General features: G+C 35.1%; 2 protein-coding genes and 1 long non-coding RNA gene across 3 annotated transcripts; 2 read left to right on the forward strand and 1 right to left on the reverse strand.

Moving 5' to 3' along the window:
• Positions 1-163: 163 nt before the first annotated feature.
• On the reverse strand, positions 164-1,430 carry LOC122276936. Its single transcript, XM_043086823.1, has 3 exons — positions 612-1,430; positions 328-393; positions 164-286 (listed from the first exon to the last, which is right to left on the reverse strand). The coding sequence occupies exons 1-3, from the start codon at positions 1,428-1,430 to the stop codon at positions 164-166; spliced, it is 1,008 nt and encodes a 335-aa protein (XP_042942757.1).
• Positions 1,431-9,710: 8,280 nt separating this feature from the next.
• LOC122277418 lies at positions 9,711-10,538 on the forward strand. The gene is made up of 2 exons (XR_006229005.1): positions 9,711-9,862; positions 9,972-10,538. It is a non-coding gene; the product is annotated as an uncharacterized LOC122277418 (long non-coding RNA).
• A 1,628-nt stretch (positions 10,539-12,166) lies between these two features.
• LOC122277719 (transcription factor DYT1-like) lies at positions 12,167-13,911 on the forward strand. Its single transcript, XM_043087812.1, has 4 exons — positions 12,167-12,590; positions 12,717-12,896; positions 12,996-13,172; positions 13,682-13,911. The coding sequence occupies exons 1-4, from the start codon at positions 12,387-12,389 to the stop codon at positions 13,772-13,774; spliced, it is 654 nt and encodes a 217-aa protein (XP_042943746.1). The 5' UTR covers positions 12,167-12,386; the 3' UTR covers positions 13,775-13,911.
• Positions 13,912-14,329: the final 418 nt, after the last annotated feature.

Consider the following 14,329-nt stretch of genomic DNA (forward strand, 5'->3'; position numbering starts at 1 on the left):
CATCCTTCCATGCCTAACTTCCTTTGTAAATTCGAGATTTTACTACTTTTTGCTTTAGTTTCTCACACAAACACCAATGTGGACCACTTGTCCTTAACCAATAGGCTAAGGTCCTGAACTGTCCGAGGGTTGCCAAGCCCTCGGCAGTTCCAACATATAATTTTCATAATGCTGGGTGGTGCTGCTCAGCAGCCACCACCCCTGGTCTGTTTTCATCACAAACCATCTCAGAAATACCCTTGAACCTTTTACCATCCACCATCACCTCACTAAACTCTTCAATCTCCTAAAAACCTCTTTTTATCAAGGAGTGACTAGTAGTCTTACCTGACTCAGGCCTAGCTCTAGTTCTCCTTTTCCACCTCGAGACCATCTTACTATCATCCCCTTCACCTGCATATAAATTCTCAATTAACTGCTCATTTCCAGATATAGTAACCTGGAACTCCTTTTGTTTTCCACTACCAACTGACCTCTCCTTATTCACATCTTGCAATAGATCTGGAGACTGTGGAACCCCAACCTGATTCTCATTTTTTTTTGCTCTCTTCCTGCCTCATTTTACTTCCTGTTTCCTCCATTTCTTCTCTATTCACATCCTTTCTTAATACCCCATCTTCCTCCACTATATTCAAATTTTGACTCCCTTGCTCTTCCTTTTCCTCTCTTTTTTCTTTTTCTTTTTGTTCCCCTTTCTGTACTGAATTCTTCCTTGATTGAGGTATAGCTCTAAGCCAAACACCATACTGGCCAGAGCTTTCAGCAGTCTCCTTACAACCATCCTTTTCATGGACTATTCTCCCACATTTAAAGCACATTCTCGGCAACTTTTCATACTGAAAAGGTACCCAAAATTTCTTCCCTTCCACTACAATTGTTCTTCCTTGGGCTAGAGGTTTTTTCAGATCACATTCAACCTTCACCCTCAGACATCTACCCCAACCTGAACCATCTTCCAGTACATCAACCTCCACAACCTCCCCCATAGATCTCCCTATTACTTCCCCAATTGTCTTATTCATATAGCTCAGTGGTAGATTCAACATCTGAATCCAGAGGCATGCATGATCAAAATCTATCATGCTAGGTTGAGTTTCTCCATCAAAATCTTTTAAAACAAACAGGTGATTGTCAAACAACCATGGACAACCACTCATCACTCTCAATTTATCTCTACGGGAAGCAAATGTGATTACATAACAGTTTCTATCAATCTCTTGAAATTCCAGAGGCTTACCTACCTTCCATACTCTTTTCATCATAGTTCTGGCTGTATCCTTCCCGATCCTTCTTTCCAGAACAATTTTACCAATCAGACTACGATCTTCTTTCCCTTGCATCACTCCAGTCCATCTCTTCTGAATTTCTATCGGACAATCCTCTTCGTCGTTCAATTTCAGTCTCCTCCAAACCACCTCCATTTCCTCCATAGCTCGTTCCTCAACCAACTCAACACTCTGCTCACCAAAGCAAGCATGAGGCCAGACACTTCTTCGTCTTGGAAGATGAAGACTTCACACTCCTCTGCAATCGCTCTCCAAGGCGGGAAAACGGTTACGAGAGACTTTTTTTTACAAATCATACAAATTGATATACCATGATGTGATTTGTTAGATTGTAAACTTATATTTATTATAAAGTAGATTTAATAAATTTTATACACTTTCGTCAATTTATAGAATTATTTTTTTATAATATTTTTGTGACAATAGCAATACTCTAAATATAGCTGGGCACCATAAGGAGAGAAAATATTGAAGACATGAAAGCTAGATATTTCAACAAGGACCAGACAGATGAGGCCCAAAAAGAAGGCCTTGAATTGTTGTTATCTGAAGCCCAAGATAACAATAGCAGACTAGTCTGTGAAAATATTGCATTGGTATTCCGAAGGAGCCCAAAAAGGAGGCCTTGAACTATGAAGACATCCAGCTCATGCAAGTCCAATTGGTGACGAGAAAAAGGAACGGGGACACAAAGCTTCTCATGGACAATATTATTAGGGTTGGAATATGATTAATTTTCTTCGATCTAAATTTAGTTTAATGGACAATATTAGATAAACCCACAAGCTACTATTTATTTAATTAACTAAACCCACAAGCTACTATTTATTTAATTAACTAAGAATTTTTAATTATGTCCAATAGCTCATTTTAAGGCATGAGATATAGATAATGATTTTGGATGGTTTTGAAAGCTCAATATAATTTTGGGAAGTCCAATTGGGATTTATTTAATAATTTTGAATAAGGCACAAGCCCAAAATTTATTTAAATGGATTATGGAATGTTATTAGGCTCAATAATTGAGATAAAACCCATTTAATAATTATGAAGCTAGTCGGCCTATATTTAATTGGCACATGCAATAGGTAAGACAGAGGCCTAGACAGTTTATAATATGATAAGTTTTATGACTTTCATTTTGCCAAGTTATTTCGTTATGCACATTAAACTTAATGAATTTTAACAAGTGTTTAAGTAGACTATTTTTTAAATTTTTAAGTATTTTAATTAGTAATGAATATTTTATTTTATAGGATGTTTTGTACCTAGCGCTTCACAAGAGGAAGATTTTTTAAGTCAAGGTTAGTAACATAGTGGTGCACTAGATTTCTAAAAGTGACGTTTTTCTTAAGTCTAGGGGAATGAGGTGTTACAAGAATGGGATAAGGACTATGTTCATTACAAGCAAATAAGAGAAGATGACAACAACATGAAGGGATAAATTTATCTAAATTGAGGACAAAAGCAACTGAAGAGCTTTTCGTACTATTACTTAATACTCTTGAAATATATTACAATGCATCATCATATAGGAATATAAGATTTTTTGTACAACTTTTCAAATATTTAATGATCATAAAGAAATTCTTGAAAAATAAAATGACACATTGTAGAGAGAGAGAGAGAGAGAGAGAGAGAGAGAGAGAGAGAGTAGAAGAAGAAGAAGAAGAAGAAGAAGATAATATTGAGAAACTAATAGATACTTACAAACTACAAAGTCTTATTTGTAGAATACCCAAAAGTCTTCAAACGTTGGATTTGGTTAGACTTCCTTACCCTTATAGCTTCACAAACTGTACAGGAGACACGACAAGAAAAATAGCTTTACACGTCACCTAAATTCATCACAAAAAATACAAAACGTATTGCAATTATTTATTAACAACTCTTTTTATTTTATTTTTTATTTTTATAGTGAATTTAGATGACGCAAAAAGTCAGTTTTCTTGTAGCAAGAGAGGTGGCCACACATTCTGCTTCACAAGTAGATAAGGCTATAATTCCTTATTTCTTTGAACTGACATAGAACACATAGTCGGTAATACTTTTCCTTTTCCTTTCATCTTGATCACTCTCCCAATCACTATCTGAATAACCAACTAAGTTTGTTTCTTCATCATAAGCATATAGAAAATAAGAGTTCTAGGTGCCTCTGATATATCTTAGGTTCTTTTTGCAATTAACCATTGAGTTTCATTGGCCACCCCATATATCAACTGAAGATTACAAAAGTTTTGTGATGATCAAGTACCTCAAGGTTTCAACCAAGCTTCTATAACCAGATGTCTCAATGACTCTCTCATCTCTTTCTTTCGATAATTTTGTATGCATTGCAGCAAGAGTATTCACAGAATTACAACCATCTATTTTGAGTTTTTCTAAAATATACATCGTGTACTTCTTCTGGGATATAGAAACTCCATCTTGTTGCCGCTTCACTTTAATACCTTGGAACTAGGACACAACTTGTTGCTTGTCATCTCAAACTCCTTAAATATTGATTGCTTGAATTTCTCAATCATTTCCTCACATTTCACTTCAATACCATGGAAGTAGGACATCGACCCGTTGTCTATCATCTCGAACTCTTTAAATATTAATTTTTTGAATTCCTCAATCATTTCCTCACAATTTCTTGTGTACAAAAGATCATCAACATAATGGAAAATGATTATAAATTCAAAATGATATTTTTCTTCATATAGACTACTTGCTCATATAGGCATATGATAAAACCATTCTGATGGATGGAATTATCAATGCATCCATTCCACGTGCTTAGTGCCTATTTTAAGCCATACAATGCCTTCTTTAGGGGATACACCTTATTTTTTTATCCTTTCTTTATGAAGCCTTCTAATTGTTAAACGTACACTTTTTCTTCAACGATACAATTGAAGGAAGGAAAATTTGATGTAAAGTTGGTATATCTTCCATCTATAATAAGTAGCAAGTAGCAAATAGTTCCCCAACAATCTCACAGTATCAAGTCTTACAACTGGTGCAAAAGCTTCTTCATAGTTGACACCATACTTCTATTGAAGCCTTTAGCTACAAGTCCCATCTTGTACGTTCAACTCCATCTTCTATAGTGGGCTTGATCTTGTATACTCACTTAAAACAAATAGCCTTCTGGTTTGGTGGGAGTGTTGTCAACTTTCATGATTCATTGCTTTGGATGGCATGGATCTCTTCCAACATTGTTGATTGACAACAATCTTCTTTTACAGCCTCTTGAAAGGTGAGAGGCTCATCATCAGCATATATACAGAAAATATTAGTCTCTCAATCTTTTGTCTGTTCATAGATTTTTCTGAGATTTCTCATCTTGACTCTACTTTGATTTGTGGAGGATCTACCATTGCTATCTCCTATATAAGTGGAGGGTTTCTTTGTGATGTGGACATTGTGGCAGTTTGCAAAGGTGGTGGGTACTTGGTGGAACTTCAATTGAGAGTGTTCCTTTGCAATCGTTTCATAACCCATGCACCACGCTTGATGAAAAGAGTAGCTTAAGGCTTTGAGATATAGGTGGCCAAAGCGAAGGTGCCACTTCCATGGCACACGTTCTTTGATTCCGTAAAAGTAATTCTCCCACTTTGTTTAAGATGTAACTAAAAAATTTGCTTATTAATTTTCATTGTGCCAACGATCCGAAGTGTAATGACCATACTTGTTATAGTTATAACATTGGATATTCTTGGTGTTTCCAAGACCATGTGTGGATCTTCCATTTCGTCAGTTGCCTCGCCATCTCTAACCTCTATTCTATAATCTAGTTGACTTGGTCAACTTGTTTGTGACTTCACGCCCCTGCCTTTACCATGACCTTGGGGTTGGATTTCCCTCGATCATTTATAGTTATTTTTTGCTTCAGTGCTTGTTCTAACACAATAGAATTAGCAATCTTTTGCATCCTTTGTTTATACACTAGAAAAGAACCCGTAAACTCCTCAATGGCAAGCTTCTCCAAGTCTTTAGACTCTTCGATAGCTATAGCCGCATGCTAAAATTTAGGAGGGTGGGATCAAAGGACCTTTTTGATGACCTTAATGTCATCGATATTCTCATTGTTTCTTTTAAAACTAATCATGATCACCAATAACCGTGAGAAATAATCGGAAACCCTTTCACCTTCCTTCATGTCAAGAGCCTCAAATTTGTCTCGTAATGTTTGAAAGTGAATCCGTTTCACCCTTTCATCTCCTTTGAAAATGGAAGCCAGAATCTCCCATGCTTGCTCACTTATTATTGCTTCAACAACTTTTTTGAAGGTAGCCACAACGAACCCTTGGTAGAGTATGAAGAATGCTTTTTTATCCTTCTTTCTTTACTCTTTAAGAGTCTTTTTCTCATTTTCAATGTATGAGGCTTCTTGCTCCTCCTTGGTCTATGTAAATTCATTAATAATAATCTCCCACAGATTTTGAAACTGAAATAGGTAGGGGTGAAAAACTAATCGGTCAGTTAGGTTCTAGCCCAAAACCATACCTAACTAACTAGCCAATTTATTTGTCCAAACTGATCGAAACAAGGGCAAAGAATAAGCCAATTCGATGTAAGCCAGTCTGCAATCAGTTCTTCAGTTTGGGCCTCCAGAAGTCTAACTTTTGGGCCTTTCTTTTGTCTATGCCTAGAGTATTTTGGGGTTCAATTAATGTCCTAATTTGATGTAGTGATATTTTAGAGTCCAATTTTAATATTTTAAGTTCCATTTTAATTGTTCAAGACTCTGCTAGATGTCTAATTCACAATACAAACCAAGTTGCCAAGTCTCAAGTTCAATCAAAAATAAAAATAAAAAATCTCATAAGCATTATACAAATATTACTACATAAAAGTTTCACAACTACAAAATTATAAGATAAATAAATTCTTTTGTCTTCACTATTGATGCTTTAATCTTCATTAATCGTTGTGACGTTTGATTATGCACCTAACTTTATATAGAAACATAGATAAGATGAAAACATCAAATATTAGGGAATTTTGATTATGAAAAATATAAAAAATAAAATTTAAAATATAATGAATGTCATAAAATTACCCAATTCCATAATGAAGTTCTCAATATCATCCATGGACTCTTGAATACCAGTAAATGTCAACAGATGTTCAACCAATTTTGAGCACAAATAGGGTTTGGACAACTCTCAGAGCCAATGAACTCTGAAAAAAATCAAACACGTCATGACCTCCCATATTAAATGCTAACTTGGATGCAACAATAGGCATAGCTAACAAGTCTCGTGCAATCCTTGCAAATATATTATAGTTAGACTTATTAAGTTTCTACCAAATCAGCAACACAAAAGAGGTGTTCGGGCCTCACTCACCATAAATATTGGTCCACCTCTATTTTGGCAGTAGCAGATTCAAAGGTAGAGAATGATTGATCTCACTTACTATAACATCCTTGTCTCAACACTGCCATTACCATCATCTATAATTGTAGAGATCAGATGGGGTGCATATATAACACCCGGCCCAAGCCTCGACCTAGGCCAAGGAAAATCCCAGCTGCCTAAAGAAACGACGTAGTTTTGGTTTGTAGTTTTTTTCCTTGACCTTTTTTTCTCTCCATCCCCATCACTTTCTCTCCTCTACACCAACACCCTTCCCCTTCCCTTTCTTCCGTTACACAAATTCGCTTATTTCACTCTCTTTGTGTGTACCTCATTTCTCTAAATAGTTGCTCTTTCCCTATCTCTTGCTCTCTCTCTCTTCAATTTGGTTTCCATTGCCATAGCATGCCCTTGGATTCTCTCCCTTATCTCCATCCGATTTCAACTGTTATACATTGTCGCACGTTATGAAGCCGATAAGTCTTCCTCTCCAACTAATATCTGTCTAGTTTTCTCCGTTAGTTCTCCCCTCATTGGCTCTCTCTCTCTCTCTCTCTCTCTCTCTCTCTCTCTCTCTTCCCCTAGATGTTCCCTCTTCCTAGTTATCGATCATTGTGTTGCATGCTTCCCATCAATGCCATTGTTCGTGATTTCCCCCTTGCCGATGTCGATAAGTCTCTATTGTCTCAGTTTGTATCTCGTTTCTCCCTCTCTCTCTCTCTCTCTCTCTCTCTCTCTCTCTCTCTCTCTCTCTCTCTCTCTCTCTCTCTCTCTCTAATATTTAGGCCATGACACATTGAGGCTACCAAAGTCCACGTATGCCTCTAGCCACTAAGGTATTTTCTCTTTTCTGCTTTGTCTGATTTTATTCTTTTGCATTGTGTGATATCCCCATTTTGGAACTCAAATTGTAATGTTGCTACTGGGTCATAGGAAATTAATTCATTCCTAAGCAGTAGCATCTCACTCACATAACCTAAACAGCCACTACTATGAGATTGAATAAGGTACCCACTAGCTTTAGCCTTGTAACCATCGTTTATGTTTGTGACTTGTGTATTAGTGTTTGTTGGGAATTTATGGTGCACCTATTTGCATGTTAGAATTGTTTAATTACTTGAATTTGTGATGGGTAGGTGTGTGGAAGTTCTCTTGATTGTAATGTTGTAGATTGAGGAAGGAGTGGACTTGGAATGTGAAGTCTGTTTGATATGTCAATTTCTGGGCTGTTTGGTTATTTGACATGTAGAGAATAAGTTTGTTTAACTTGAAAGTATCGGTTGTTTGCATGACGTATATGTCCTGATTGGTTAAGGGTGTCAAATTGTGTTAACTGGTCTTGTTCATGTCGTGTTGGATTAACGAGTTGTGTCACATGTTACCACCCCTATGATTAAGTGAATTTGAGAAGGTTGGGCTATATTATTGGTGTATTGAGTGTTGGAGGTTGAGTAGTGTGATTGTATTTGGCATTCTAACATTCCTAATACTATTAAGATTGTTACTTGGAAGGCATGTAACAATCTTTTACCTATAGGTTGAAATCTTTATAAAAGGAAGGTGTTGGAAGACTTCAGCTGGCTTATATGCTATTTCAAAGCTGAAACTATTGAGCATTTATTGTGGGGATGTTCTTTTGCACAGGATGTGTGGGATTCTTGCTATATGGCTCTTGAAAAATTCACTTTACAACGTTTGATTTTTCAGTAGTTATGCATGTACTTTCAGCAAAGATTATCTAAGACAGATATGGCTTTAATGATGTTTATAGCTCGTAGTTTATGGTTTAGAAGAAATCTCCTTATTGATCATCCTCTGCTTTTAGCTCAAACAAAGGCACATCTTAGTAAAGAAAGCTGTCATTTTAAAGGAATATGTAACAATTTTAGACATGTGACCTTCGACTATTTTGAAAAAAAAAAATGTAACAGTTTTAGACAACTATCCTCAATCTATATACTCTTATGTATCTACTGATGTTAGTGTTTGAGTAATGAAATCCTTTTGTTATGTTTTTTTTTTTTTTTAAAAAATGAAGAAGAAAAAAGACTCGAAAATTGAAATTCTAAGCCACTCACCTTTCCATAATTCACATCACAATAACATTACAACAACATATCCAATGAACAAAGCTCTTGTTTTTAAACTTTCTCAACTAAAAAGTTACAGCAAACCGGACATGAAGATCATCAAAGTGAGAAATAGGCTCTCAGTTATTTTTCACCCCTAATCCTAACGATTCAAAAATTTACTCCAAAATCTCGAAAGGTCAATACATATATAGATAAAAAAGTTAAATACTAAATAATAGGAAAAATACAGATTAATAGAAACTAAATATTTAATAATAAGAAATTACATATTACGGGGACGGCGATGATGGAACACTTACAAAGATGCAAGAAGTAGGCAAAGGCACCGCCAGGTAGTAATCTCTAGGCCATCAGTGGAATGTTGGACTAGAGAGAGAGAGAGAGAGAGGACTTGATTCTAAGCCATTGAAGAAGGTAGGAGTAGAGCCCTAACCAAGACGATGTTGTTTGTCTTATTTAGTAAAACAACATCATTTAGTTAAATTTTTTTCTTTAGTTGTTTTAATAAAATGGTGTTGCTTAACTTACTTAAGTTAAACACATCGTTTTATATAAGTAAAAAATTATAAATTATAAAATTTATCAGTTCACTGATTTTGGACTCTATGCTGACAGACCGGTTCTCCACCAATCTTGTCTGGTTCCAGCACCCAACGGTCGGTTCTAGTTGGTTTCAATAGATTTTGTAGGTTATTGTTCTCCCCTACAAATAGGGCTCTCATTTGGATAGATCACATCCCATGGTTATCATTTAAAAGCCTTGAAATGTGTTCGAGTTATAAAGTTGGAGGTCACGTTTTAAAAAGGAAAATGCAAAACATGCGAAAACGAAAAATGTGGATTCCTTTGCGTACAGATATGATAATGTCATCATTCTTTTATTTTTATTAAAAATAAATAAAATAAAAATAAGATTAGAGTTGCTAAAGGGTAAAAATGGAATTACATACTATCTTCTTCCATCTCTCAATATCCTAATCTCTTGCTTTTTCGCTTTGATCATAGAGTTATTCCTTACTTTTTCACCTCGCAACTAAGAGGAGAGAAAAAATTGCAACTTTATTGCTGAAATAATTTTTTGGGTTTGGATGACAGCGCCATAGAAAGCTTTCAAGGCTTCTTGTTTGTCCTTGAGGTTAGATCCTATCAGTTCCACAATGAATGGCTTCAATTTCTTTTTTGATCTTGGCTAGATTACTATAAGTGGCAATCTATCTTTTATGGTCTGTTGTCTTGAGTTGCAGGCTAATTCTTGTTTTCGACTGCTTTTGAGTCTTAAATATTTAATTGATAGCGAAGTTAGTCATTCCTTGGGTTTGGATGACTGTGCCAAGTTGAGCGCTTATCGTACTATATATCGAATCAAGTGAAGAGGAAAGAACAGGAGGATGGGGAAAACAAGACATGAACATCACAGGTGCATGACTCGACGACCATGGTTGAGGAGGCCGGCCTTACCTCGCCCCTAATGTCGCCATGATCATCATATGTTGGAATTGTGGTGGCCTTGTCTGGGTTAATTATGGCAGTAAACCACCTTAGGGCTGTAGTAAGACAAGTCAAGCATGACTACTTATTTCTTGTGGTGACCATGGTGGAAGATAAGTAAGATCTTGAGAATTTTTGTTTTTTTATCCATCTTTTGAAGTCCCCCCTACAGGTAGGAAAGGAGGACTTTACTTTAATTTGCTTAGGAAAAACACATAGATTTAATTTGATGTAATCCTTATCAATTATGATAATATGATAGACCCTATTATGTATTCGGATGCTTTTTCTATTCTGTGGAATATGATTACTTTATTTATGCACCTTATACAAATTTCCGGGGGGGGGGGGGGGGGGGGGGGGGGGGAAGCGTTTTGTGATATATAACCTTAATAAACTCGCTTATGCTTTAATTTGTTGGCCAATGGTTGTGTACAGTTGATTTCAATTCTCTGCTGATAAAATAAGGTGGTTGATCAACTGTTTCATCGTCCTCCAAACAATAGAAATTATTTTAAATTATTTCCCCACAAAACAAAAGCTAAGGGATTGGTAATCCTTTTCTGAAAAGAATGTTTCATACTGACATCACATATTCCTAACTAATCATTTTATATCATAGCAAATTAATAAAATCTTCTTGAATTGCTTAACCAAATTGAATGGTCTATTTTTTTTTTTTTTTTAAAGAGAAATAGACGGCCGTCAAGTACTAGTCTACAATATTTAATATTGGAGCCCTTCTATCCAGCTGCCTATATCGTACATTAGTTTTGGTTTTTTATTTTTTATTTTTTATTCCTGTTATATTAATAAATGAGTTCTTTTACTTATCATCCATACACAAAATACTTGCTAAAGGAAAAAAAAAAAAATAGATATATGTATAGGGATGATTAGATTTTTTCTTAATATTGTCCTTGAAGGATTTTCAGGCAATGTAGATCGAACATGAGCATTTAATATCAATTATGTCTCTCTATATATTGATTCATCCAATTCGATGACATAATTAAAAATAATTATTTGAAAACAAACATTGCCTAAATACAAAATTATTGGGCTTGATACACAAAATTCATCTGTATTATCGTCTGATAAACATGTATGATAGTCATTTTTGAAGTATGGATTTTTTTAGAATTGAAAAAAAATCTCTATTTGCATTGTAGGAAGAACGAGGTGACAGTATTAATGTTGTCATTGCAGTACGACTTAATGTACCATTAAGCAAGAGCAAGACCCAAAAGGATGTACCATTGCATATTATATAAATGGTACTGAAATATTAAGGCCTGTCTCAATAGTGAAAGTATTGATTCATCTCATTTCATTTTATAATTATAATTTTTTTAAATTTTTATACAAAATATAATAAATAATTCATCTTATTTATCTCAAAATAATAATAATATTAAAAAATAATATTCTAGTAATATTTTATTTAACTTTTAATTTTTATTTAAAGATATCTCATTTCATCTCATTATCCAAACCGAACTTAAAAAAAAAAAAAAAAAAAAGAATGGTATTGAAATTATGTACAGGAAGCGAAAGTGAAAAGTTCAGCATTCTCAAACTATCCACAATGGTACGTACACCACATGAGATGATCAAACTATCATATATGGTTAGCTTCAGGAATATAATTGTACGTACTGCAATGCTTTACTTCATGGAGGACAATATCTCCCCATAACAAACCCATATTCAATATTGTACTATCCAGTCAACAAGACTAATAATAAAGAATCATCAAGAATTATATTCTTAGAATTATTATAAATTAGCACTTTAATATTTTGTTCTTGATTAGAAGTGAGATTTGGGGTCAAACTGCATTGACTGCAGTTTAATTCAGGCAGAACATGCCGATCGAGTAATTACTTGATATTTCTTATTTTTATAGGGCTACAACTAACCGAACATACCCAGCTAGAAAAGGGATTCCAATGATCGATACTCTCTCTCTCTCTCTCTCTCATGCTAAAACTACCCATTCTTTTAACAATACACGAACCGTGCTAAAAACTTCAGTTCTCTCTCTCTCTCTCTTTCTGGCATGTTAACCTTGTGAGAAGCAGTTATATAATCAATCACACAGGCTTGAATCAAACTAATGCAGAGCTCTCTCCAACTTAGTTTGATCAAGTAACGAACTTTCCCACAAAATGGAACATTTAGACACTGCCTTGGATGAATTCTGCAAAATAGAAGAAGGTAGCACTAGTACTGGAAGGATGGGCCGAAGGAGCTACAGTAATGATGACACGACAGAGTACAAGTCTAAAAACCTGCATGCTGAGAGGAGGAGGAGACAGAAGCTCAGCGATAGGCTCCTGAAACTAAGAGCGTTAGTCCCTCTGATTACAAATGTAAACGCCCAACACCCTTTAATTCTCCGTGTTTTTGCATTTCAATCAATGTGCTAGTTCCACAAAGTTCTTGTTTTTTCTAGATAAAATTGCAGATTCTGATGGGATTCTTTTGTTGGGTTATAGATGAATAAAGCAACTATTATTGAGGATGCAATTACATACATTCAGGAACTTCAGAAGAATGTAAAGATTCTTCAGGAACAGCTTTGCGAACTCGAAGCTTCTTCATCTGAAGTGGGAGCAAATCCAGCAAGCGAAGTAAAAGTTGAAGCCGCAGAAGAGATGAAGGAAAGTGGGATTCAGGTCTGTCAGCTAGTTAATATGTTCATGTTCATGCATTTAAGACTTTGACACAGAAGCTTTTAATAATTTTAATTGTGACTTTCCTTTTCTTGTCCAAAGGTAGAGGCTGAGGTGACCGAAATTGATAGGGACAAACTTTGGGTAAAGATCATCTTCGAGAAGAAAAGGGGTGGATTCACTACACTGATGGAGGCCATGAGTTCATTTGGCTTTGAATTCATCAACACAAATGTGACTACCTTTAAAGGAGCAATGCTAGTTTCATCTTGTGTTAAGGTTAGCAATTAAGAACATGATTTTTGGTGGCACCTTTCCGCCATTACTTAGAACAATAGCAAAACGTTTCAACTTCTGTTACTTATAAGCCAGTATGTGAACACATCCCTGGAGATCATCCATGAAAAAAGAAAATTCGTAAGTCAAATAATATTTTTATACTAAACAATGCGACAAGCTTCTACATTAGAGTAGGTTAATAATCAATAGCGTGTTGGGTACGTAGGTTAATAATTAGGATTGCAAATAGAATCTTTTCATATGTGTCTTTCTTGGTACAACCACCAAATGAAAACAAACTCATAACTAACTACAACATCAGAGTAGGACATAAAGGGAGTCGTAACTGACTTAGAACCAGCGACTAAATCACAGTACAATTGGAGCTTTACCGAATATGGCAGCTTGTACTGCCACAGTGACATTTCCTGCAATTTCTCTCAGTCGTTACATGTACTTCCACATGTTTTAGCAGATGTTTATTTATTGTACACTTCCTCTGAATTCAGGGAATTTATGGCGAAAAGCTTGCAGTTCAGCCAGCCAGGGAATTGCTATTAGAGATCATTAACAGTGTAGAGAACAACTGGGAGTATTGCTGATCATTTGTTGATCTCTATAATTAGAAAAAAAGCATTTCGACTTTCACCTCCTCTTAATTCCTGTGCTTGCTGAGGTAGCATTTGGAGCTTTGAGAAAATTAAATGGTTATTATGTTTGGTGGCAAGTAATTAGCTAAGCCTTGTTTATTATACACAAAATGTTTTAAATTTCTCTCTGAAAAAGCTTGATCATCACCTGCCGTCTAAGTCTAATCACAATTTTAGGTTTCAAATTCATCATAATTTTATGGACGCTGCTACGTACAGATAAATGCCACCGAAGGTGGCCACCGAAAAGGCAAAACAAAATTTTTTTTTTCATTTTTTATATGTATTTTTTTAATATATTTAAATATATTTTAAAAATAAATAAAAATATAATATTATTTAAAAATATTTTCTTAATCATTAAGTAAAAATATATATATTAAAAAAATAAAAATTACAATCAGTGGCCACCTTGGCCACCTTATATGGATAAAGCATTATCTTAATTTTTTATCTACTACTATGGATGAACGTACAAGCAGTACCGTACCAACTCCCAAGCAACCA

This window comes from Carya illinoinensis, chromosome 9 (assembly GCF_018687715.1).
Source record: "Carya illinoinensis cultivar Pawnee chromosome 9, C.illinoinensisPawnee_v1, whole genome shotgun sequence".
In the NCBI taxonomy this organism is placed as follows: Eukaryota; Viridiplantae; Streptophyta; class Magnoliopsida; order Fagales; family Juglandaceae; genus Carya; species Carya illinoinensis.